The sequence below is a fragment of the Micropterus salmoides genome, unplaced genomic scaffold (genome assembly GCF_014851395.1).
Source record: "Micropterus salmoides isolate LMB-PRFRI ecotype aquatic unplaced genomic scaffold, ASM1485139v1 Ms_hic_scaffold_13, whole genome shotgun sequence".
In the NCBI taxonomy this organism is placed as follows: domain Eukaryota; kingdom Metazoa; phylum Chordata; class Actinopteri; order Centrarchiformes; family Centrarchidae; genus Micropterus; species Micropterus salmoides.
Genome location: NW_024040374.1, coordinates 31,260,691 through 31,283,224, shown reverse-complemented (window position 1 = coordinate 31,283,224; position 22,534 = coordinate 31,260,691). Strand labels below are relative to the sequence as shown.

General features: G+C 41.5%; 1 protein-coding gene across 7 annotated transcripts in view; it reads left to right on the top strand.

The window, feature by feature from the left end:
- The window catches only part of ect2 (epithelial cell transforming 2), a 55,229-nt gene extending 34,297 nt beyond the window's left edge, over window positions 1–20,932 (top strand). For 4 of the 7 annotated variants that reach the window (XM_038716837.1, XM_038716835.1, XM_038716839.1 and 1 more), the window contains 5 exons: window positions 1,213–1,367; window positions 6,149–6,256; window positions 8,241–8,375; window positions 9,236–9,830; window positions 20,650–20,751. In XM_038716837.1, coding sequence (XP_038572765.1) covers window positions 1,213–1,367; window positions 6,149–6,256; window positions 8,241–8,375; window positions 9,236–9,799 — 962 coding nt within the window. In that variant the 3' untranslated portion in view covers window positions 9,800–9,830; window positions 20,650–20,751. Of the gene's footprint in view, window positions 1–1,212; window positions 1,368–6,148; window positions 6,257–8,240; window positions 8,376–9,235; window positions 9,850–20,649 lie in introns of all 7 variants that reach the window. The other 3 variants (XM_038716840.1, XM_038716841.1, XR_005444153.1) reach the window with 2 other exon arrangements.
- Window positions 20,933–22,534: the final 1,602 nt, after the last annotated feature.

Here is a 22,534-nt window from a genome sequence, read left to right as displayed (position 1 = left end):
AAAGTCTGTATACATTTTTTTCCTCACTTAAAATAGTAGGCAGACTACTTAGTAGTAGGGCTGTAATGGTTTTGAAACAGAGACCAAAATGGCGACACAAAAGTCCATGATCTCATGTCGTGGATCAGAGAGACAGAACCGCGATACACCCGGTCATTGGACTGCTGAGCTCTCATTAAGACAGTGCAACTGTGCAGCCGGTGGGGGGTGGGCTCGGTAGCGGTGTATATTTGTATTAACAGTAGGTTTTTGTATGCCATTTTCCTCCTTATAGTTTAGTGTTTATTTACTTGAATCTGCTCCTCTGCTCTTCTCCCTGCTCTCACGGCAAACACGCCGGCTTGCTCCGCCTCTTTCTGTCTCTCTCTCCCTTTCTCCATCAGCAGTACCTTATCATAAAGTCGGCCTGTTTAATAAATTCACCTGTGATTCAGTTTTTAAGTGCGACGCATGTGTAAACTGAAACTTAACGTTAGTGAGTGACATCTGCAGTGGCGCATTCACTGTCGCTCCGTAATGGAACATTTCCAATGTCCGTTAATGTAATACCAGATGACCTCTCCCTCGTTTCTCTGCAAAATGCTAAAGTGGTTTGCCAAATATACTTTGGCAGGTGCAACTATACCTGTCCAGTACTGTGTTCCTTGGATGATGCCAATTCAATTGATTTTAGGCCACAGCTATTAGCATATTTTTCTGCTTTTGGCATATTTAATTCAACTGCCAAATAAAATCGAAACATACAAGTTGATTTCACTTACCATGTAATTTGTTACTAAACTTTGAAGGCGTGGATGGATGTACTTAATTTGCCATTTGCCAAAATTATATTGCGACCAAATTTGGGAATGTTGCACATACTACCCTCGAAGCAGTAGGAAAGAAACAAAACCTGTAGTTTCATGTATAAACACCTTATCCGGAGAGAAATATCTTTACACAGGGAACAGTAATGATTCTTTATGGAGTTTGGAGAAAGCACTGAAAATAGATTTTCCTTAAGTGTTTTTTCTTCTTCTTATTACTGCTCTAATCTTTCCATCAGTTTCCTTCCTCTTCTCCCCATCCAACACATCTTTAATCATCCTTTTCTAGCTCATTCTCTTCATCTCAGTGCCTTCACTGGCTGGTTTCCCTCCTCCCTTCTTTTTGTCACTATTCATTATTTTCACTCTGTCACTGACTGTCCGTTTCTTTGCTGCCTCCCATCAGATTGTGTGAATGCGTTTGCCCTGGTGGTCCGCCCCCCAACTGAACAGGAGAACTTGCTGTTTAGCTTTCAACTGGCTGGAGAGGAAACTGTTAAAAGCACCTGGCTGCGAACACTTTGCAGACAAGTCGCCAACACCATCTGCAAGGCTGATGCGGTGAGTAGCGCCACACACACAAAAGAAAGTAGGCAGTTTGACAGATGGACAGGCGAAGGAAGCTGTGTAATGGGCTCATTTTTGGTGTGGGCAAGGTGTTGTGAGGATAATTGAGTGGTCTGGTATTTTGGTGACTCGCTGTGTACCCAACATGGTTGGCTTCCGGCCCAATTTTGTTCCAGCGGTTAGATTTGACTGTTTTACATGAAAAACAGCCCGACCAATTAGGGAATTTTAAAACAGATACCGATTTCGATGTTTGGGGATTGTAAAATCCGATAAGCCGAAATTCTTTTTCCCCCTTCTTTTTAGAAACGCATAACATAAACAAAGATTATCCCTGACATTTGTTGTTATGAGACCTCACAAAAGTAGAACAAATATATTTATTTTTAGTTTCTATAAATAAGAATCAAATGTTTAAAATTACAAAAAAGATCCATTATAAACTATAGAGTACTACTACTAAAGAACTTTAATGAAAACAGTGTATGTAGCCTATTGTGTAGGCCTGCCTAACAGAATGTGAAAGTAAAAAATACTAATATACTACTACTACTAATAATAATAATATCATATTACTCAATGATTATATTACATTCTAATGTTAAACAGGGCTCTCCTACATAGGCAATATATTTTTTGTCATGCAGTAGTTATTACCTTATACATTATCTTCCACAATGACTATTTTCTACATATATTCACATCTAGTTTTTCCCTTTACCAGTACACTCATTATATCTTTAGCTACGAGAGTTCTCTTTCAAACATTCGCTTGGTATCTCACCATGGGGTACGCCCCTCTGCGTAGTTCTCAGAAGCCCAATACCAATACGCCAGCCTCACTGGCTGGCAGTCGTGACGACTGCATCAGGAGGAGGGACATCCTCTCCCTATAAAAGGGATGATGCAGCGTCATAAGCTCATTCAAAAACCCCTTCTCGCTTTTCACTGGGAAAGCTACATCTCTCAACACGACTGCTAACAGGAACATTGGCTTAACTGTCCACAGATTGAGCTAACCACTCGATTGCCGGGCACTAATTATTCTGTCTGTACGGAATCCAGATTTCTTTTACGCTGCTGTTGCTGCCTCCATACAGCTAACCGTAGCTACTTTGTTAGCCTGTTGCCAAACAGTAACACCAAGCACCTTAGCCCAGCTAGCCGCCTCACTAGTAAAGTAAAGTCTGCTGTCACATTAGTTGGTAACCAGCAAGCCTCCACACTAGCAGCCAGGTTGCTAATTTCTGCTTCGACTATAAGTCGCTTACCATGGAGCTCTTGAAGCTTAACATACTAGCGGATAGCACACCAGCTACACCGCTGCTTGCCCCCGCGCCAGCTATAAAACCCCCACCGCGGGACTAAGATATCGGCTATGGATACTCACCTAGTATATGTGGCCTGTCTTGACACACCAGAGCGGCGCTGGACATACCCGGCTCATGCGAACTTTGTAGCCGTTTCACTCTCAAGAGCCTCCGCCGTCGGCTGTCAGGCCAGGCAAGCCTCGGCACCGGGGACCCACGGCTAGCATCAGCAGCCGCCCTGACGGACTGTGACGAGCCTGCCATGTTGAGCACGAGCTTGGGCGACACTCCCTTGCCCGTGATGGTGCGGCCTTTTAAGATCCCGAGACGCCCGCCCCCCCAGTGCAAACTCAGCCTGGCCCACCACCGAGGGGGGCCTTGGCCGAAGAAATCCTTTGCTGTTGCGGTGGCCCAGGGGGGCCCTCCAGCCCCAACCTCCTCCCAAGGAGTAAGAAGGAAGGAGCGATCCTAGTCACTCGCCAATGCTAGGCTCCCCTTCAGCTCCGTTCCTGTGCCTGTTCCACGGTGTTTCCTCCGTGCGGTGTGCAGGGCCAGAGTTGGCACCTACAGTTCACCGCCCTACAAAGAGGAAGATAGACTGTTCATCAGCAGTAGCTGTTCAAATGCTCTCTGTATGTCTCACAAGCACACTCATGTGTCCCAAATCAACAAAGTTGCCCCCTGTGCACCTCTCTCTACAAAGGGAGAGATGTGTGGGGCCTTTGCATAGCCAGGACTTGCCTTCGGCTGCTGGGTCTGATGGCATCAGCGATAGTGGCCATCCCCCTGGGACGCTTGTTCATGCGGACGTTTCAACGTTGGGTGTCGTACCTCGGCCTGGACCTCTGGCACCACGGGCACCGTCGTGTGAGGGTCTCTGTAGACTGTGTATTGGCACTTTGTCCGTGGAAACGCCCCAGATTTCTGACACAGGGTTCCAATGGGACCCGTCATGGCCAGGAAGGTGGTCACGACGGATGCATCGCTGCAGGGGTGGGGTGCCACCCACGAGGGCAGGATTGTGAATAGAGTGTGGGCTCCCCGCCTTCGTTTCACCCACACAAACTCCCTTGAGCTCCTGGCTCAGACATTTTCTTCCCTTTTCGCCATGTTCTTCTCCCTGAGGGATCGGGATGCACCAATGGGGATGGATGCGCTGGCACACAAGTGGCCGCGGGTTCTTCTCTATGCATTTCCACCTCTGGCCCTGATCCCGCCCACATTGGCCAGAGTGCAGGAGCAGGGATTGTCACTCATCCTGAAACCCCCTCACTGGCCGGGGAAACATTGGTTGGGCTACATCACCCAGCTTGTGTACAGCCAACCCTGGCCTCTCCCTTTACGCAGGGACCTGCTTTCACAGGCACGGGGGGAGATATTTCACCTTCACCCAGAGTGGTTAGTGATTGGTCTTGATTGGCAGTCTGTTTTCAAGATAAGCTTGTCTGGCAATACGGGAGTCAGGATATCCCCATAGTGAGATACCGAGCGACTGTTTGAAAGAGAACTTTAGGTTACAGAGGTAACCGCGATTCTCTGATAACATGAGTGACGTCACTTATAACTGCCAGCCAGTGGGGCTGGCGTATTGGTATTGGGCTTTTGAGGACTACACAGAGGGGGTACCCCATAGTGAGATACCTCATTCATGTTATCAGAGAACAGGGGTTACCTCTGTAACCTAAAGTTTTTCAACCACCATCTATGATACAGTGACTCAGGAAATGCTGCTCTTGAATGCATTTAATAGTACATGACTGTCTACAATGAGGACCTGCAACTTTGAGATTTCACACGAACGTTTCACATTCAAAAGATGATATAGATAAATTTGTTGGACAGGAAGCCGTGTTGGATACTTGTTCAGCTCACGTTTATTTACATGTCCCCTCTGGTTTAATCATTTCTGATCCACTGACTGTAACTACAGACAAGTGGCTCGTAGATATATTTAGAATTTGTTAAATACTATATTTTAACTGCTTATTACCGTTGGCACCCTTCCATACATTTACATTTATTCATTTAGCTGACACTTTTATCCAAAGCGACTTACAATTGCTATATATGTCAGAGGTCGCACGCCTTTGGAGCAAGTAGGGATTAAGTGTCTTGCTCAGGGACACATTGGTGTCTCACAGTGGATTTCAACCCGGGTCTCAAACCAAATAATCACCACTCCTTCCACTGATAAACATAGCATTAGCTCTGTTGCTAATCTAATTTGTCTGCAATGTGCAGCATTAGCTGCTGTAAGTGATGTTAGAAAATATTTAGAAGTGATGAACTAGGAAGAAATGATAGGACAGTTGGCAGGAACAGCCACATTGTTTTAGAAATAAAACTACAATCGAGTTTTTCAGCAGCGCAGCCTTCACCACTCAACTGCTGTAACATTAAACATACTGCTGTGAGCCGGGAGGAAGCTGGGAGACTATTGACAAAAAAGAATTAGCTTTTCAGACAGATTTACCCCGCAAAAACCGAAGAGATTTGCAATAATCTGGAGGTAATAATAGGATTAATAAGAATAATTTTCTTTGTAAGTATTTGCAGTATGTAAGGTGTAAACTCTAAATTGTTTGCTACAAAGGCCGAAAAATAAAGTTTTTCAGAAAACCTTCTTGTAGAGGGCGCCGTAGGTCTTAAGGGGTTAAAAATAATAGAAAATGGCTCAACAGTCGTGCAGATGAGTAATTTAGGACTCATTGTCATGCCAAATCAAAAGGTTTATTGTGGTGGTGGTGTTGTTGTTGTTGTTTTTTTTATTATTTGTTATGTTTAAACTGTTTTATAGAGGTGTTGATTCAACTGTATGATTGTTTTGAGGATGTACTACTGTCCGGACTTGTTTACACTGCTAACATAACTAGGCTTCGGCAGAGGAGAGTAACAGAATATGGCCTGTGAAAGAGTGTTGGGGAGGCTGGCAATTTTCCCCAAAACATGGTAACAGCTAGTGTTGGGCCGATAGATGATGCCAGCGTCCATCAGCAATGGCTGACAGACATCACTGTGAACCGGCATCACGATTGTGTGTGGCAGCATCACCTTGAGGTCAATGAGTGTCGTTCTATCTGCTTGAGTTGTGGGTGAAATTTGCAACACACCTGCTAATGGAACTTTTGGTCTTACAGTTTCTGCTGAACAAACACTTGGAGAAAAATAAGAAATAATAATAAGAACAAAAACAGTAGGGCTACAGCTACAAGCTTCTTTTTACTGCTATTGGCGGCCGGTTAAGCTTTGTTTATTGATCCAGCCCACAGTGCTGCAGTGTGAATACCAAAGAAATAGAGTCCTACTTGCCCACAGCAGGGTGAGGGGGAGAGAGAAATAAAGACTGTGTCCCTCTTACTACAATTTTGACATCAAAGGGTTATGTATGTCTTCATTGATCACAGTGAGTTTAGGTCAAGGCTGATATTAAGTTTGAGGCTGTAATGTGTGTTGTCTTATAACCAGGAGGACCTGATTCAGTGTACAGACCCCGACTCACTACAGGTCAGTACCAAGGATATGGACAGCACCCTGAGCAAAGCGTCCAGGGCCATCAAGAAGACTTCTAAAAAGGTAAATGCAGAAGAATGTTTCTCATGATTAAGCTTCCTAACTAGACCAGGGGGTGGTTCATTATAACATACACGTTGAGCAGCCAAGCAATGTTCAGACTAGGGCTGCCCCCTAAACATTGATGATTAGAATCATCAGTTAAGAAGCCCCAGAGTCAACTCACATTTTGCAGACTACTGTTGTCCAGTGAGACTGACTCTTCAGCTAACAGAGCTGTCAGCAGCCATCCAGGAGAGACGCACTGTTTATAGCACGAATACAGTCAGACTTTTTAAAGTTTTAGTCCAGATCAGGGCTCTACGCTAACCTTTTTCCCAAGAAGCACATATATAAAAAAAAAAAGTAGGAGCAGAGCGAGTAACACAGAGTTTAACAAACTATTTACGATATACGTATTTATTCTACGTGTGTGCTCCTTCTCCTTGTGTTCAACTATGGTGTGAAACCATTGGAGGTCTGGAAATGAAGGCCGTTGTATCTGGACACTGCATTGGCCTTAATATTTTGTCAAAGCTTTTTAAAATATTGAAACATAGGTTTTGAAAATTTGACACATTGAAAACAGCTTTTAAAACACTCATCACGAAAAACTTTACTGTGATTGGTGCAGTAATTGGTACACAACATGGAGGAGAATCTAGTTTAAATGTGTATTAGTGTAATATTACCAGTAGGCCTGTAATAATCAATTTGGACAAAACGGCAATTTCATGCGAGTTGTTTTAAGAAAATTGGCCTGCATTGGTCTCTAATTGGTTAAAGCTACTATCTCTTCAATAATCATACCCATTCATGTAGGAGGAGTTCAACATTTGAAAGTTAACAGTCGCACGTCAAAACATTTTAATGTCCCGCCTAGGGCCACATTGATTTTATGAAAAGCTTAACGTGTTTCTACAAAGGGCTCCTGATATGGCTAAATAGCCAGCTAGCTAAACCCACAGCCTCCTTATCTTCTCCCTGCTGTCTTCTGTCTCACTGTTCTTGCTGCTCACACCGCAAATCTGACTTTTTCTTTTGTAAAGAGATTCTCAGGCGCCCACCGAGCGACCTGTCCACCAGGACCTCTGCCAGTACTCCGGTGGCTAAGCTGGCTTTTTGTTTTGAATGATTAGCGGCAGGGTGGGGGGGTTATGGTAGGTTGTATGTGCTCGGAAATCATTTTTCCAGTTTGCACTCATTGACTATTAGGGGCATATGCGAGCAAAATGGTCACACTGTAGAGCCCTGGTGCATATTAATATGCTAAATATTTTATACTGAATTGCACAGAAAAAGGAATCCAAGTACACACTGTATATCTAGTGCGTACTTCCCACTTTGATGTAATTGAACAGTCATAAAACGATGTGCTGGCATTTAAATCTGCCTTAGATCAATTTCAGCTGCTTTTTTCTTATCGGAGAGGGCTGAAGAATTTAAATATATATAACAGGAAAGAAACGATACTACCTGAAAGAATCTTTCAAACATGCAGATAGAAATGTGATATTGCCAAACAGTGCGTGAGAAAATGGTTAATCTTTAAGCCAGACATTTGAGGTAAAAACTGAGAGCAGTGAAAGTTGAGAAGTTTAAGAAAGAGAAATTGATTGAACACAGACAAGACTTGGGTGACATGGGTATCTTTTTGAATGGTTTTTTATTGTAATTATTATTAAATTGGCCACATTACCCTTTTAAATTAAATATTATAATTTAACAAACTATTCTTTGTTAATGACATTTGTTGTTTGTTCAAACCATCTAATGCCTGCTACAGATGGCTCTGTAGTGCTGTAAGTGCTATGTTCTGTTACTGGGTTTGTGTTTGGAACAAGTAAAAAACAGGTGTATTAGTGGCGTGCAAAGTGCAGATACTCCAAGTGAAGTGGCTGAAAACCCAAGATGTTCCCTGCAAAAAAAAAAAAAACGTGACAAAGACCTGCTTATGAAACAGAAATGTATTAATTACTAACTGTGTGTGTGTGTGTGTGTGCGCTAGGTGACAAGGGCCTTTTCTTTCACCAAGACCCCGAAGCGTGTGATCCAGAGGGCGTTCATGGCCAACAGTACTCCGGATGAGAAAAGCCAGGGGCTGAGTTGTGAAAACCGCATTAGCAGCAGCGCCACACTGGCTGTAAGTCTTGCTTTATTTATTTGCCTGTCTGGGCTGTACTGATGCTATAGCCACACTAAGTTAAAGTGTGTCTTATTACTTTAAATTATCAATCTGTCTTGGTCAGGACCCTACTAATTCCTATTTCACACATTTAGGTGCTTTTGTAAGAGCATGTCAGTGTTGTTGAATGTAAATGTGTTTGTATATTTTAAAGAATACATTACCCTATTTCTAGTAGGTTAATTCATATGTTACCATTTTAATTGTACCTACTTCTCCACTGTATTTTAGTGTTCACTCTTACTGCACACACAACGGCTTGCCCCGCCAATTTCTGTTTCTCTCTCCCTGTATGTGTCTACTCTGTTGACTTTCTTTGTCAATCTTGTGTTTTATGAGGGGGAAAAAAAACCCTAGTGGATATTTTTTAGGTACGTGATAAGAATATTGATGATGATGGTGATCAGCACCAACCAGGTGTGTGGAACAGATGCAAAAAAACTGACTTAAACTCTGTGTACACTGAAGGGCAGAAATGTGGATGTGCATTCTTTTCATTAAAATTATTGTAGCTTTATATGCAGCCTACACATGGTTCTGTTTTATAAATCTCAATTATTGTAGAAGAATACAGACATGCAAAAGACTCTAAAGCTACAAGCTTTCTTTTAAACCTGTTCAACAGTGGAGGCTAGCTCATTGTGTATCTAAAAGAACAGTATTGGACTTGTCCAGGTGTGCGATTTCAAAGCTCCCAATGTAAATGTCTCTCCTAATCTGCCTGAATTTTGTTTCAGCATTCTCGCACTCTGGTCTTGTTTTTCTTTGAGTTGTAAATCCCTGCTCCATATGTGTCTCCCCTCTGTTATGTACTCTAGATGTCTCGCTCTGCCTCCACGTTCAGTTTGAGTGATTCTCCCAAGAGCAGTGCCGTGGTGCAGCGCTCAAACTCTCTGGACCATCCTCCTGTCAGAACCAGGGTCCCTGTCTGTATACGTATCCCCTGCAGCCCACCCCAAAACTCTGCCCATAGCCCCAGCCCAAACACTGTCCCCGAGCTTAGCCAAACCCTCTGCCCCAACGATTGCCCAGGCACCCCAGAAAGCAAGTCCACCCTTCATGCTCCTTTATCAACCCAACCGGCACAACCTCATTCAGCCCTCTACACTCGCCAACAGTCCACCTCTTCGACCTGTCCCACCTCCGCTTCCATTCCAGCTGTCCGAAACTCCGCTCAGTTCAACTCCAAAAACTACCAGCCGAAATCTAGCGAGCACGTGTCCAGACACCTGCCCTCTGTGTTGTTCCAGCCAAGTTCCTCAGCTCCTCAGCCTGTTAATGTCAAAGGCAGGACCTTTTCTGAGTTATGCAGGGATCCCCTTGTCCACTTGGACCCACGCAAGTCTGTGCTGACCAGTCCTCGCAGGGAGACTCTGCTCTAAACCATCACTAAGCTCAGTCCTGGAGTCAGACGTGAGCAAACATTATTGTGGTCTCTACTATTTTTAATGTAAAATTAATCCTTACTACCTGCTGCCCTTTTAACACTGCTGGTGCGTTTCTAGTCCCAAATCAACTCCTTAGAAGCTGAGACCCTAACACCGTGATACATCATAATAATAACCTGCTATACAGCTGAACCCCGAACTGCAATGATTAGATAAGGTTTTAGAAACACATGCGTAGTGTGGGTCTAATGCTTCTCAAGGCAAAGGGCAGAGATTTTAAGGGTTGATTTGGAATAGCTCTGTTCCTACAAATCACCTGGGTAACTGGTGGTGATGGTGATGGTGGTAGTTGTGAATATTCACTAGGTGACTGTTATTAATAGTGGGCTGTATACAAAAGGTGTAATGGAGATGGGTACAACTGGGATATAAGAGTTTGTCCGGGGGGGGGGGGGGGGTTGTCTGCTTTCCCGCAGGAGAAAAACTCATATGGAAGTCAGGCGTTATCCACATTAATGTTGGGCAGATCTATGAAGATAATGTTAAAATGGTTTGTTCTGATTATTCAAGTGTTAACAACTTAGCTAACTAACGTAAGTGTGAATTGATGAATATATCAAGTGAATGGACTGTTTGTGTAGCGCCTTTCTATTCTGACGACCAATCATAGCACTTTACACTACGTGTCACATTCACCCCACTCTACCTCCTAAGCTACAACTAAAGGCTCGCCTTTAATTTAGGATTCTTTGTTCTGTTGTGTCTTTTGGCTACGTTACACAAAAACCACTCACAGGTCCTGGATGTGACACATACCATTTCCCCCACATTTTTGGGACCAGGAATTAGCTCAAATAGACACCATCTATCTGTCTGTGCTTGAAATTTTGTTTGTTGTACAGATGGGCTCCTGAATCTTCCTGCTCCAAGGTGGGAAGCTTGGTAACTGTATCCATTTATTTGGTGTGCTAAAGGAAGGACAAGGGTTAGTTAGTCTACAAGTAGTGAGGTGGATGCAGGCTCCTAGTAATTATAATTGTCCTTGCCGCTGGCGCTGCCAAGCAAAAGTAGGCTACTTCTTAAACGACGCATTGATGAATTGTTGAAATAATCTGTAGAAGCTTTGGCGTTAGCTGCAGCCCTAATCCCTATCAATGAGCAAGAGGTTTTGTCTTGTAATGATGAATATCAATAATGTCATCACTTGAGTCGCAATTAAAGTTCTTTAATTTATCATGTGACAGAAGTAAAGTTGGAGTTGAACTTCCATAAACCTCCTATAATCCTGATATAACAAGGATTTTATTTAACAATCGACATGTTGGAAATTAATTTGGCATCAATAAATTAATAACCAATGCAAGAAAGAGACTGATGCATAGGTCTGGGTATCGTATATTCAATACCGGTTCCTGAACGATACTATTTTATGAAATCTGATTTAACAAGATTACATTACACATTACCTCAATTTAAAACCTTATTTTTCCAGTTTCTTGACTTTTTTACAGGCTCAAAGACTCATCACCTGAGCCACTGCAGCTCAGATTGATACTTGATGGTGTCCTCATGCTAGGGTCGGCAGGAGCAGAGGCTAGAACCTTAATCTTAAGAGGAAAAACAACCAAAGCTAAACTTTTCCAACCTTTTAGTATAAGCATGCTTTATCAAGAGAACTAATTTAATGCGAGTTAAACTTCATTTTAACCATCTATCGATAGCCATACTTCCAAACAATATCTAACGTTATGTAGGTCAGACTGTCACCGCGCACAGAAGTGTTAACGAGTACACAAGCATGTACCACTACAAGTTAGCTGATTTTCTTTGCTAAGCATTAACCTAACCTGTCGGAGTCCCAGGACTCATGTGGTGGGCATGTGGAAGGAGGCTCTGTGGCAGCACTGGCTCAGTCTTGCACTCAGACTTACGTTGATTCCGTGCAGTGTCAAGTGCTCCATCGTTATTTGTCGTGTTGGAAATCTAGCCACACTTCTGATCTTTTCCACATCTTTTACATTTATGGGTATTGTAACGCACACACAACTGCCTCAAGTGTGAGCTACATCTGTTTCACTGCACAAATGAACCGGTCTACTCCTCGGTATGAGCCTGGCATCGGTTGTCTTTGGGCGCAGGATGTCTTCACAGTGTAATTGGGTGGTGATCATTGGTGCAGTGGAAAGCGGGGTTTACGTCTCACCTCTGGTACCACCTTGTCATTTAAAGGCTCAGTGTGTAATATCTGAGGATTTATTGAAAGAAATGCAGTATAAGATCCATAACTATGTTTTCAGTGGTGTATAAAGACCTTACGTAATGAACCGTTGTTTTCATTACCTTAGAATGAGACACTTCTATCTACATAACTGGGGTCCCCCTTACATGGAGGTCTCTATGTTGCACCGCCATGTTTTTTACAGTAGCTGAAACGGCGCTACAGAGCGCATTTTGTCACCACGTCGTTATTCAGTTATTCCGGCAGTGTAGACGCCTGTCACTACGTTCAATGCGTACGAAGAAGAGGAAGTAATAATACATTCTCTGCGGAGTCATCTGGTTTATTAGAAGTTAGTAGAGAAGTGAAATTCAAACAAATGGAGGAGTACACAGGGCTTAAAGTTATCTGGCGCTGTGCCGGAATTCCGGCGTGGGGCGTTTTCATATTCAACAATATATAATTATGTCTGTGGAAAGTATTCTTGCGTATTTTTTTTAACAGTCGCGTGATATATTTGTGAAGCGCCAGTCCTCCGCACAATCTCTGTGGGTGGATGCACAAAAGAAGGGGACTGGCACTTCCTGACTACATGGACACTCATTGGTTATTGTAGGCCATGGACAGGGCATCGAATTTTCTATTGGGACAATTAAGGTGTCACTCAAAAGGTCAAGGTGTACTGGCTTTTTTTGTTTACATGCTAACTGTAATCAAACGATGTAACAGCAGTCTGTGTGTCTTTATTCATATAAAAATGCGGTTTGACCTATTATTATATAATATTTTACTGGATTGGATCGTCTGGACCTTTGCCAACATAACAAGGCCAGTTTTGTTGGAATGTAATCCATCGATAGACTACAGCGTCTCTGGTAAGTGGCATCAATTTTGATTATTAGTGGTGCTTAAAGTGCGTTACCAGTAAGTTACTTCTACATTTTACTCTTCGGCGTAGTGGGACTTTTCTTGGGTACCGTGTCCTCTCCATATCAGGTTCTCTGGGCACTATGTGACGCTCACCTGTTCCCGTTCTCGCGGCCTCCTAATCTCTCGGTAGAAAGAAGCTCGGGTGCCTTTCGTGCATGAATGATTATCGATGAGTAGCATTAACTAATTAGAAACTGACCACCATGTAGATAATTTTTGTTAACAAATTTAATGGAGGGGGAAAAACCCACACAAATGAAACTGCTGTCCAACTGGAACTAATATTATACTAATGGTGAGAGAGAGAGAATTTATATAGTTGGCTATCTGAAATGATAATGAATACACTAACATTAGCCCTAATGAACAAGGCAACATGTAAATGGGGAGTACCAGCAGGGCTGGGCAATAAAACAATAATTATCTCAATATAATTTCCTCAATAACCAAATAACAAATGTTTAATAAATGTTTAATATAAGTCATTTGAATCATAGACAAATCAGCACTTATTTTTCTATTTAGATGTTTATTTTGTTGAGGAAAAGGAAAAATTTACTCACGCATATTTGTCAAAAAGATTGTAAATTGTTTTGAATGTTCTGAGCTTAGATTTGTGAAGTGTCCAATGTTTGACATCAAGTGGTACAATTCAACTCAGGAGCAAATATCAGCCATTAAACTTGAAGAAATAATAATTTGACATTTATTGTGATAACTATCGATATCCAATAACATGAAATGTTTTATTGTGATAACATTTCTGGCCATATCGCCCAACCCTTTTCCAACTTGATTTTAGGTGGTGGCAGAAAACCTTTACCAGAATGCAGGAAATGAATTGTTTAATGCTCAGTTTTTTCAGGGGCAGGACCCCAAGATTTAATATTTCTTCAAAACGGTGTACAATTATTTTCTTGTCTTGTTCTTTTGAACCAGTATCGTAATTCCTCATGTCTCATGAGCTCAGTGTATCGTCACACCCCCAATCTGAGTCACTACGTCCCCTTCAGTTTTCAACACAGAGTTATGCTCTTGCCCCTTACCTTTCATTTCGTTGTAACCCCCACATGCATTTCAGGCACAGAAAATATTCTTGCTTTAAGTCCTGAGTACACGTATTATTTAGCACGAGCCGAAAGTGTGCGGATCTTCTTCGTCAAAGAAGCGAAAACGCAATAAAGCCAGACGAGGTTAGGACAGATGCAGACAGATGACGGCAGAAATCAAGGATATAACGTTAATTGTTGTGTATTTTCCCAGATGGAAGGCTCTGATGCGGGACAAATGTTTTCAAAGCAGCGCTGAAGTTGCCCTTTTTCTGCTGGACAGGTTAATTAAGTTAGTCCACCTTTAGCAACGCAAATAAAAACGGTTGTTTGATAGCTTTAGCTAGAAGATGGGGATGATCACTGAGAGAAGTGACGCTTTCCCTCGTCAGTGGTGTAAAATATACAGTTGGATTAACTTCATATCTGTTCTCCAGCGCTGTGTTTTGACTTTGTTACGTGGACAAAAATTTGTCAGTTACGTTTGCAAGACAAACAGCTGATGAATATTATTGGTGGGGATGCAACAATTGCAGATTTTGTTGGTACGATTATAGTCTGAGGAAAAAACATTTATTTCTGCTAATGACATTACGATAACTGTGTGCCTATCAAGCGACCAATAAGGCTTATACTTTCAGAATTTGCATTGAAAAAGTGTTTGTAGGCTATTGCTTCGCTACTGTAGCCACAAATGTGTAATTTGATAATTAACAGGGTAAATGACTTGCAGACTGTTTAGCTAATGAACATAGTGGAGAGGAGCCTTGATCCTCACCTGACAATGCCTTTGTAAACTGGTATGTTGGTGCAGATGAGCCAAACCTCCCAAGATGTAACAAAATGTATGTGATGATATTATGGTGAGTGAGCAATTTGTTGCAATTCGCAACCCTCGCCACTAGATGTCACTAAAACTTGCACACTTAACCTTTAACTCTGAGAGGACAGTAACACCAGTTGGTCTGGCAGGTATATGTGGGCATGAAGGGGAGCCACTAGTAGGTAGGGATTTGGCATGTGGTTTTGGGCTTTGCAGGAATTTAGGTCTGCAAGAAGTCTAAGTATTGGGTAAAACCTGTACAAAAAGTGTGCTTGGAGTAGTTTAAGTTTAAGAGATTATTGTAAGTGCCTCAAAAGAAACATCCTATTTCATCATTGTTTCGCTGGAAGCCTTTTGGTTTTTAAATACTTAAATATATTCTTTTTTTTTAAACCTGCAGAGGAAAAGCAGAGCTGTACAGTTTAGCAGGGACGCCTAAATTGTGTGTCTTGCCTGCCAACATAAAAGGAGCAGATGTCTGTAAACTCACTATTTTAACTATCTGGTTAGTTAATCTATAACATTTTTGAAAGAAGACACAAACTGCAATATACTCCTTAGTGGCCCGGGGAGAAAGTCACCACATTCCTGTCAAAAAATTATGCAGTTGTTTTGGATTTCTTTATTTGTTATGTCTACATAACAGAGTATTTATTATGTTTGATGCAGAATACATGAGCTTTATCAACTTCTTCCTTTCTTCATGTAATAAAACCTCAGTTTGAGAATGTTTAACACATTATAGTTCACTGGTCCGTTTCTTGCCTTCCAGCTGTACATCGTACTCATGTTTCGTGGCGTCTATTGATAGTTGGTCCCAGCATGTTGCTGCAAGTCACAAAATAGTCCAGAATTTCCAGTTAAGACTGCTTTATTGCCAAATTGGGGTGGGTGTGTGTGTGTGTGTGGTTTGTTTCTGACTGTAGTGTGGTCCATTGAACTAAGGCATTAACACTCGTTTGCAACTTAATTAGAACTCTCAGATCTCTCCATTATCTTGTGAACTGCACTGGGGAGACGGAACATACCACTCTAAGAGGGGGGCGGAAAGTACCACTTGAAGATAGGGGGTGGAAGGTTCCATGCATTGCTGGCCTTTTTAACATTAATGTAGGACTATTAACCTTGTACAGAAGGTGGGGATTCCAAAGGTGTTCTCATGGGCCAGGCGCTCACAAATGGTGCCTGGTGGTGGTTGGTGTGCACAACATCTCCTTGATGTTAGAAGCAGCCTAACTTAAGTGCTGTCCTGCTGATACTGCTGTAATGATGCCGTATCTGGCCAACACTGGGCAGAGTGGCTGAATGAAGACTACTTACCTTACTTCTCACATGGCATTTTCACGCTGCTGTCATAGACTGAAGCTGGTGCCACTCCTTCAGGTTTGATTTACAGCCCAGTAAGCAGGTAAAAGGCTCGGGTGCGAGTGCTGTCATCAGCCCCTCTTAATTTGTTCACTGGCAGTATATCTCTAGATCAAGGACGAACTGTGTGTGTTTGAGTGAATGTCAAAGACATTTCCATGCACACTCTGCCGAAATGCTTGTAGAAAGAACTCTGTGTGTGAGAGTGAGTGTGTTTTGCAAAGGTCGCCTGTCTCGATTACTTCAGTGCCACAGCTTGGCTTAAAGGCAGAGAGGCGCTGGTAACAGCGTTTGTTTCTGTGCACTAAGTAGGTGTGTTTGTTTATCCTACAATAATCCTGTTTGTTATTCTGCTGTTCACATGCTTTTTGAATAAAAGTGTCTGATGTATTCACCCTACCCTGTTTAAGTTGTTCGGTAACTGAACATAAGTAACCAATTGTAAAGAAAATAGGGGGTTGAAACCCCCTTTTCCTGTGTAGATGTGTTGAAGGTATATCTGTACAACAAGAAACTATGGGTCCTCTTTTACAATCTAAGTGCACAGCGCAGTTTGGGCGTGTCTAACTCCAATTTTGCTAGTTTAAATGTGGAAGAAATGGTCAGTGTGCGAGGCACATGGTTCAAAATGTACCTCTGTGAATTAGTCATGGGTGTGTATTGTGTGTAACATGCTAGACACCAAGTGTCTCCCATTCCCTTTAAAAGCCAGGTGCGCTTCTACCTTGATGCATTATATAGTTGACTGATTGAATGGCAGACTCACAGCAGAGAGGGGGATGTGGACAGAAGTGTGGACGTGATGTAAAAACCGTGTCTGATCATGAAGCCCAAAGTTACTCTGCAGCTCTGTGGTTTATCAATGAAGTGTCGGAACTGCAGTCTGTTAACAGGCAGACGCAGTGTCCTCTATGAAACATCTGGATCCTCACTGCGCTGTGTTGTTATAAACTATGATGAACAGGTCATTGGTTACATCTCTCCCCTACACTGGTTTCTTTATTTTGTGTTTCATCGCTGTATTTATTTATTTATTTTTTACAATTTACTTTCATGATTAGAGAGGCTGCTGTCAGTCATTTTAAATGTTTCCATGTGTGCAGTAAAGTAAAAACAAACAAACAGTAGTTATAAACTTGACAGGACAGCAGAGGAAACAGTATTCAACTTTTAGGTCTGAAATAATTTAGACGCTCTGATGGAGCTCAGGATTGATCCGACCACAGCTGATTTACTCCAAACACTTTCACTGTGTGAACCTGGACTGTGTGTGAGACCGTTTGGATGTGTAGAAGAACACAGAACATGAATTAACATTAGACACTGACCGATCCTGTTACCGTGTCATTACATTTAAATAATCAATGAAGTTATGCTTCTTTGCCTCGTACGGAAATGCGCACAGCTTCTGTCTTACCATCGCAGTAATGCACCCCTAAAATAACAGAAAACAGTGAAATACTGCACATGGAACTTTAGACCAGTTTTTTGGGGGTCAATGGCGCAATGCCCGACCACACCTTATTTAAACCAACACTGAGACAGAGACCTGTGACGTCACAGGGATAAAGGAAAGCTAAACGCGCCTCATAACACTCGCCAAGCGGCAACTCCGACACGCCCTCAGAAACAGCGGTGGAAAAGCAGTGAGCTGCAGCACACAGCTCTCCTCTCCCTTCCAAACACTAGCTGCCCTCCAGGCAGTCAGTGGACATGAAGTTGTTCCTGTGATGTAGAGACAGAGCTCAGTTAAAACTTTATGGATGAAAGATACTTTCGTTACAGGCCGTCAGGTCCTGGCGGCAGCTTTCCGTATGTGCACACAGCTGATATGTTAACTTCATACTACTTTGACCAATGCAAACCATTTCAAGATACAATCACCACAGCGGGTACAATCAGCGCCTCTGTCAGACCACCCAGTGTAAGCGAAATTGACGCGACTCACTTATGAAGCCTCATAGTAATCCACCAATCGATTGTATTCCAAAAAATGGTCTTGTTACGTTGTCAAGGTCCAGACGATCCAATCCAATAAAAACATTTAGTCCAAATAAATTATTCCGTACATAAATCCCCGGGGACTGCTGCCGCATCGTTTCATATTTGCCGGCAGACGTGGCTCGTATGTCATTATAACCGTAATAACTCTTTTGAATGTAAACAACTACGATAGCTTGTATTCAAATTAGCTGCTGAACTCTGACCTTTCGTGTGACACCAAATCCGACCAAATAAGAGCTCACATGTCCCTTTCACAGCCTTCAATAGTCAACGAGAGCCCGCGCTGTAAGGAAGGGCCAGCCCTTATTATTTCATGGGTAGGCCGAGCCAGTTGCAATTGTGCCAATGACCAGCACTTCATGTAGCCAATGAAATTCTGAAAATAACGATATCCAGCTTTAAATAGGAAGTTCATGAACTACCAGCAAAAAATACATCTGTGTCGAGCTACCGGCTGATACGGAGCGATGTAGCAGCCGCCTGCCGCCAAGGGGCGGTGCTGTTTTAGAAAAAATACGCTAAGATATACACTCAGAAAAACCTGTGTAAAATAGTTATTTTTCATGGTATTGGAATGAAATTTAACAGGAATTTTACAGGAATGTTAAGAGGTTAACTAGAAACTGCACAACTCCCACCAAAGATCATGTAGAGACAAGATGTATCACTCTATAGCTAAATGAAGCCTTCAAACACACAGGGTGAAAAGAGGAGCTGCAGCAATGTGCAGTATGAAACCATGTAAACCTGTTCTGGTACAACCCCTAGTAACCCATAGTTGATAATGGTTATTTGCAGTATGATTATTATTATTTTTTAATATTGTGTGGCCCTGCTAATTGAGTACTAACTCTCATCTGACAACTTACATCTTGCAGGGTTTTAAAAGTGCACATTGAAAAGGAGTTGGGATACTGAGTAGAGAAGCACGCTTGCTTTCTTGTTCCAAAAAGTAATACCATGTCCTTCTGCTAACTACTTGGGTGTCGTTCAAGGTTATTTAAAGGATCTTTTAGTTTATTAAAACTACTAACTATTATTATAACTTTCAGTTATTCTAACATTGTACTAACCAAATTAAAAACATAAATGCTGAGATCTGGAAACGAAGCAACATTGCTCCAACAAAGTCTGGTGGGAACACATACAGTCAGTCAGACAGGTTCAGCCAGATGATCTAAAGCACTTTATTGGGAGGTAAAACAAAAAATAATGAATAGTGTAATACCACCAAAATCACATGAAATTCTTGACAGTCAAATCAGTAATTACCATATTATAATGCTGAAAGTCGCCCTCCCTTATGTTCCAGAAATTATTATAATAGTAAACTACCTGTTTCTATTTAATTTGAATGGTAATATTCTCTACTAGCGCTAGTTGTGACGTATATTTGACTTACAACCTGCGTCTATGTTTACTTCCTGTCAACTCTACAGTAACTTTACTTTCTCCTCCAACCTTAGTGACCGCGTTACGGTGCTTTATCGTACTCACGCAAAGTTTCTTCACTTTAACAGTTAGCTTTGTACACATTGTTATTAGTATTTACAGTTTGTTTTGTTTATAGTGTTTCTGATCATTTCGATAATCACTCAGTGTAGTAATGTTATCAGCTTAGCTATCTAACGTTAATGTCACTTTGGCTCTTTTTTTGGAAGTAACTTACATTTTGGAAGTAACTTGTGTATTCTGTCTTGCTGAGGAGAGTGCTATAGCAATCTGACGTCGGCTAATCTGTCTTAGAAAACAGTTAGTAACTCAGTATACCAAAAAAGAAATAAAAATTCACACTGAGGTGATTATCGAAATGATCAGAAACACTATATACAAAAACTAAATACTGTTAACAATATATACAAGTAGAGCTGACAGTAGGATATACGTCACTCTACATTTTGCTGTATAGAATATAAACATGAATGGACAGAAGTTATCACAGGTGTTTCCAGGTCATCATTATGGCTCTTTACCATGAAATTAAATTGTAATGGGTAGTTTAGCATTTTGCTGCCCAGGGAGGGTTTGGAACATAAGGGAGGTTAAACTTCAGCATTATAATATGGTAATTACCGTATTTGACTTGACTGATAGTACCCCATTACTACCCATTGTTTTTTGCCTGTTATTACACTGTTACGTACATTTCTGTCTAATAGTACCCAGATACACATTAATGCCAATGGTTTACCCTTTCTGATCGTCTGACTGCTCATGTTTCTCGCCCCACTGGACTGGATAGTGACGGCATAGTGTTCCTGGATCTCAGCAATTAACTTGGAGAGACCAGTGTTTTTTTTGTTCGTTTGTTGATCACTGACATGGAGAATAGCCAAAAACATTTAAACCAGAGTGATCTTTTAACAACAAAAGTGGGTATTAATGCACTATCTTAGGTTTTTCTATCCCCGTCCTCTTTCACATTTTTTTCTTGTTCGTTCTTTTCTATTTACAGGCACACCATTCCCCCTCCATGGTCAGCCTGCATTCCGCGTTTGAGAGGAAGTACCACACATTCAGTCGTTCGACCACCCATCTCTTCTGAGACGCCGCTGCTTGGAAGCACCAGCAGGGGTCGGCCCATCTTTTCACCTCCTTTGTCTTGACTGCTGCTAACGGCAAGATCTGACTGGACAAGTGTATGTGTATAATGTTGAAGCTACCTAGAAGCAAACTAACTATTGTGTACATGCTGGGGCTCTGCACAGACCTTCCAAATACAGAAGAAATGGCGTTAGCCGTATTTGAAAAATGCACTGAAGCTATGAACATACTTCAATAGGATTTGTTGCAGTGTCAGCATTGTCCAGCTACTGATACAGGGGCCCAAGTAAAATGTGTCTGTGTTGCTGAGAAAGAAAAGTGTAATACCATTCTTGATGTCACAAGGCAGTTTGGTGCGTCTTGCCAAACAAGTACAATACTTCTATTAAGACTAGGAGCTAACTGGAATGGTACTGCACCGTGCTAGGGGCTACAGCTATGTGACCCCAGGTCCAGGTAAGGTTTGCCTTACCCTTAAAAATGAAGGATGCTCTGCAATTGTTAATGGGTTCTTGCCATGATTGCATTTTGTTAATGTACTTTACCAGACACTTGTTACATTTTGTGTTTATACATTGCCTGTTCACCTTCCTAGTTGGCATTTTTCAGTGAAGGGTTAACACTAACTAATAAACATTATGTCTGTCCCTCTGGTTTAAATGGACACTCCGCTGTCCCCAATGTCCCTGGATGCTCGTTTTATTTCACAGAGTATAATATCATGTAATTTGAGGTATTTCTGTTTAACATATGCAGTTTGCCAAGTTCTTTGTGTGTATTATTTATGTACTAAGTTACACAGTTGACCTCTCTTGCCCTTTACTGTGTTGTGACTTTTTTAGTTAACATGCTTGGTGAGAAACCCATTCTAATAACTGACGTTGTTTTATTGTAGGGGGTAGACCTAATTTTACCTGATATAATAATATTATAATTAACCCACGTTCTAAATGCAAACTTATGATAGCTTCCGGCTTTTATAAAGCTTCTATTTTAATGTTTATGGTATTCGAGAAGAATAAAAGCACGCTTCTTCCCTGTTGGTCCGCCTTTTAAAATATATTTTTACTGTGTCCATATATCTGTGTATATGTTTAAGAAGGGATGTTGCATCAGTGTACATATTTATTCTTGATGAATACATTTTATACCCGTTTTCTTTTTTCTCTTGCAATTCTTTCTCTTGTTTTTTCTACTTTTGTCTGTTTCTTTAATGTCGTTTTCATTGACCTTCAATTGACTCCTGTTTCATCTATGTATTAAATGCACTTAAACATCTACCTGAAGATGTAAGCTTTTTTACTCCCGTTTGTCTCTCATCACCACATCATTTAAAAATTTTTTTTATGTAATTTAACCAATTCATCAGTGTTGTTCAGATTGAACAATTCCACTCTTTTGTAGGGGGTGCTGACAAAATATGCCAAGTTATTTGTGTAAAATAAATAATCTTTCCTCAACTAAAAACATGCTGAAAGGTTAATTCTGTTATTAAAAGAAAAAAAAAGTTTGTAAAAGCTGATCTTAATTCTGCCACAATGGCCCTCACTTAATAGATAATTAAGCTGCTTAAGTGGGGTTTGAAATATTTGATTTGCCAAATATTCTTGGAGCTTCCACTTCAGTTTGGGATCTTTGAAGGCCTGTTTTGGATTTGCATACTACTTTGAAGCAAGCTCATGATTTTGCTTAGTACTGGTCTGTGCTTCTTGCTCATTTGATGTAGGCGTTGGTTTAGAAGTTTTTGGATCCCCTTAGACAAGAAGTGCACTTTCCTAGTTTCCCTTTACTTCATA